The sequence below is a fragment of the Calidris pugnax genome, unplaced genomic scaffold (genome assembly GCF_001431845.1).
Source record: "Calidris pugnax isolate Ruff unplaced genomic scaffold, ASM143184v1 scaffold3285, whole genome shotgun sequence".
In the NCBI taxonomy this organism is placed as follows: Eukaryota; Metazoa; Chordata; class Aves; order Charadriiformes; family Scolopacidae; genus Calidris; species Calidris pugnax.
The window spans coordinates 1-1282 of NW_015093082.1; the positions used below are offsets into that span (position 1 = coordinate 1).

Sequence of the window (1282 nt, forward strand, 5' to 3'; positions counted from 1 at the left end):
CCTTCTTGGCCACAAGGTCCCATTTCTGACCCATGGGCAAGTCATTGTCCCCCAGGACTCCCAGGTCCCTCTCTGCAGAGCTGCTTTCCAGTAGGTCACCCCCAACCTGTACTGGTGTGGGGGGTTATTCCTCCCCAGGAGCAGGACCCTACACTTGCCCTCATGGAATTTTTATGAAATCCACCCCATTTCTCCCAGTGCTGTGATGGGAGGAGTATGAAACTGTCCGTGAGCGTCTCAGGCCTGCTCTGCCCTCATGCAGCCCCCGGGGAAAGAGATGCTTTTATCCAGTTTACCCAGTTTAACCCCTCCAGTGGGTTTTTCCTCCTAGCGCTTGGCCACCTACGGCATCAACGTGGCGGAGCTGACGGGGGATCACCAGCTGTGCAAGGAGGAGATCAGTGCCACCCAGATCATCGTCTGCACCCCGGAGAAGTGGGACATCATCACCCGCAAGGGAGGAGAACGCACCTACACCCAGCTGGTGCGACTGGTCATACTGGTGAGCTGCTGTGGGAGGCAACGACCAGGCACTGTGTCCTCTGGGGTCACATTTTCTAGCTGTGGGTGAGCGGTTGGAGATGTCTCTGGTGGTTGGTTGTGGAGAAACTTTGAGCTGTGGGATGAGCTCAGTCCACCCAAGCAGGTTTGCTGAGAGACTAAACCAAAAATGGGTAAATTGAGGCAATTTGGAACGGGGATAACTCTGGTTTTGTTTCTTCTCTTCAGGATGAGATCCACCTCCTGCACGACGACCGAGGGCCCGTCTTGGAGTCTTTGGTAGCCAGAGCCATCCGCAACATCGAGATGACTCAGGAGGACGTGAGGCTGGTTGGGTTGAGCGCCACCCTCCCCAACTACGAGGACGTGGCTACCTTCCTGAGAGTGGACCCGGCCAAAGGCTTGTTCTATTTTGATAACAGGTACTGGGGAAAAGCTGGGAGAGATCTTTGCCATCTAAAGGGTGGGGTTGAGTATGGTCAGTTGAGTATCTATCTGTGGCACGGTGCCAGGGTCTCACTGGGCCTTCACCCAACTCTCAACACACGTTTATTTGCTCTTAGACGTGCTGGTAAATGCCTATTCAGGGCTAAGAGGAGTTAAATCCAGCCTCAAAACGTGTGCCAGGGCTCCTGCCTTGTCCTACTTGCAAGAAGAACATAGAAACAGAATTGTTTGGGTTGGGATGGGGCAGCTTCTCTGGGCAACCTGGGCCAGGCTCTCACCACCCTCAGGGGGAAAAATTCCCTCTCTCTCATCTCAATCTCCTAATTTTTGGTTT

General features: G+C 54.0%; 1 protein-coding gene across 1 annotated transcript; it reads left to right on the forward strand.

Annotated features, from left to right (window-relative positions):
• Positions 1-331: 331 nt before the first annotated feature.
• On the forward strand, positions 332-1072 carry LOC106900650 (U5 small nuclear ribonucleoprotein 200 kDa helicase-like; the record flags this gene model as incomplete). Its single annotated transcript, XM_014962781.1, has 2 exons — positions 332-502; positions 730-1072. Coding segments are annotated over 2 exons (514 nt in total), but the record flags the coding sequence as incomplete, so codon positions are not given.
• Positions 1073-1282: the final 210 nt, after the last annotated feature.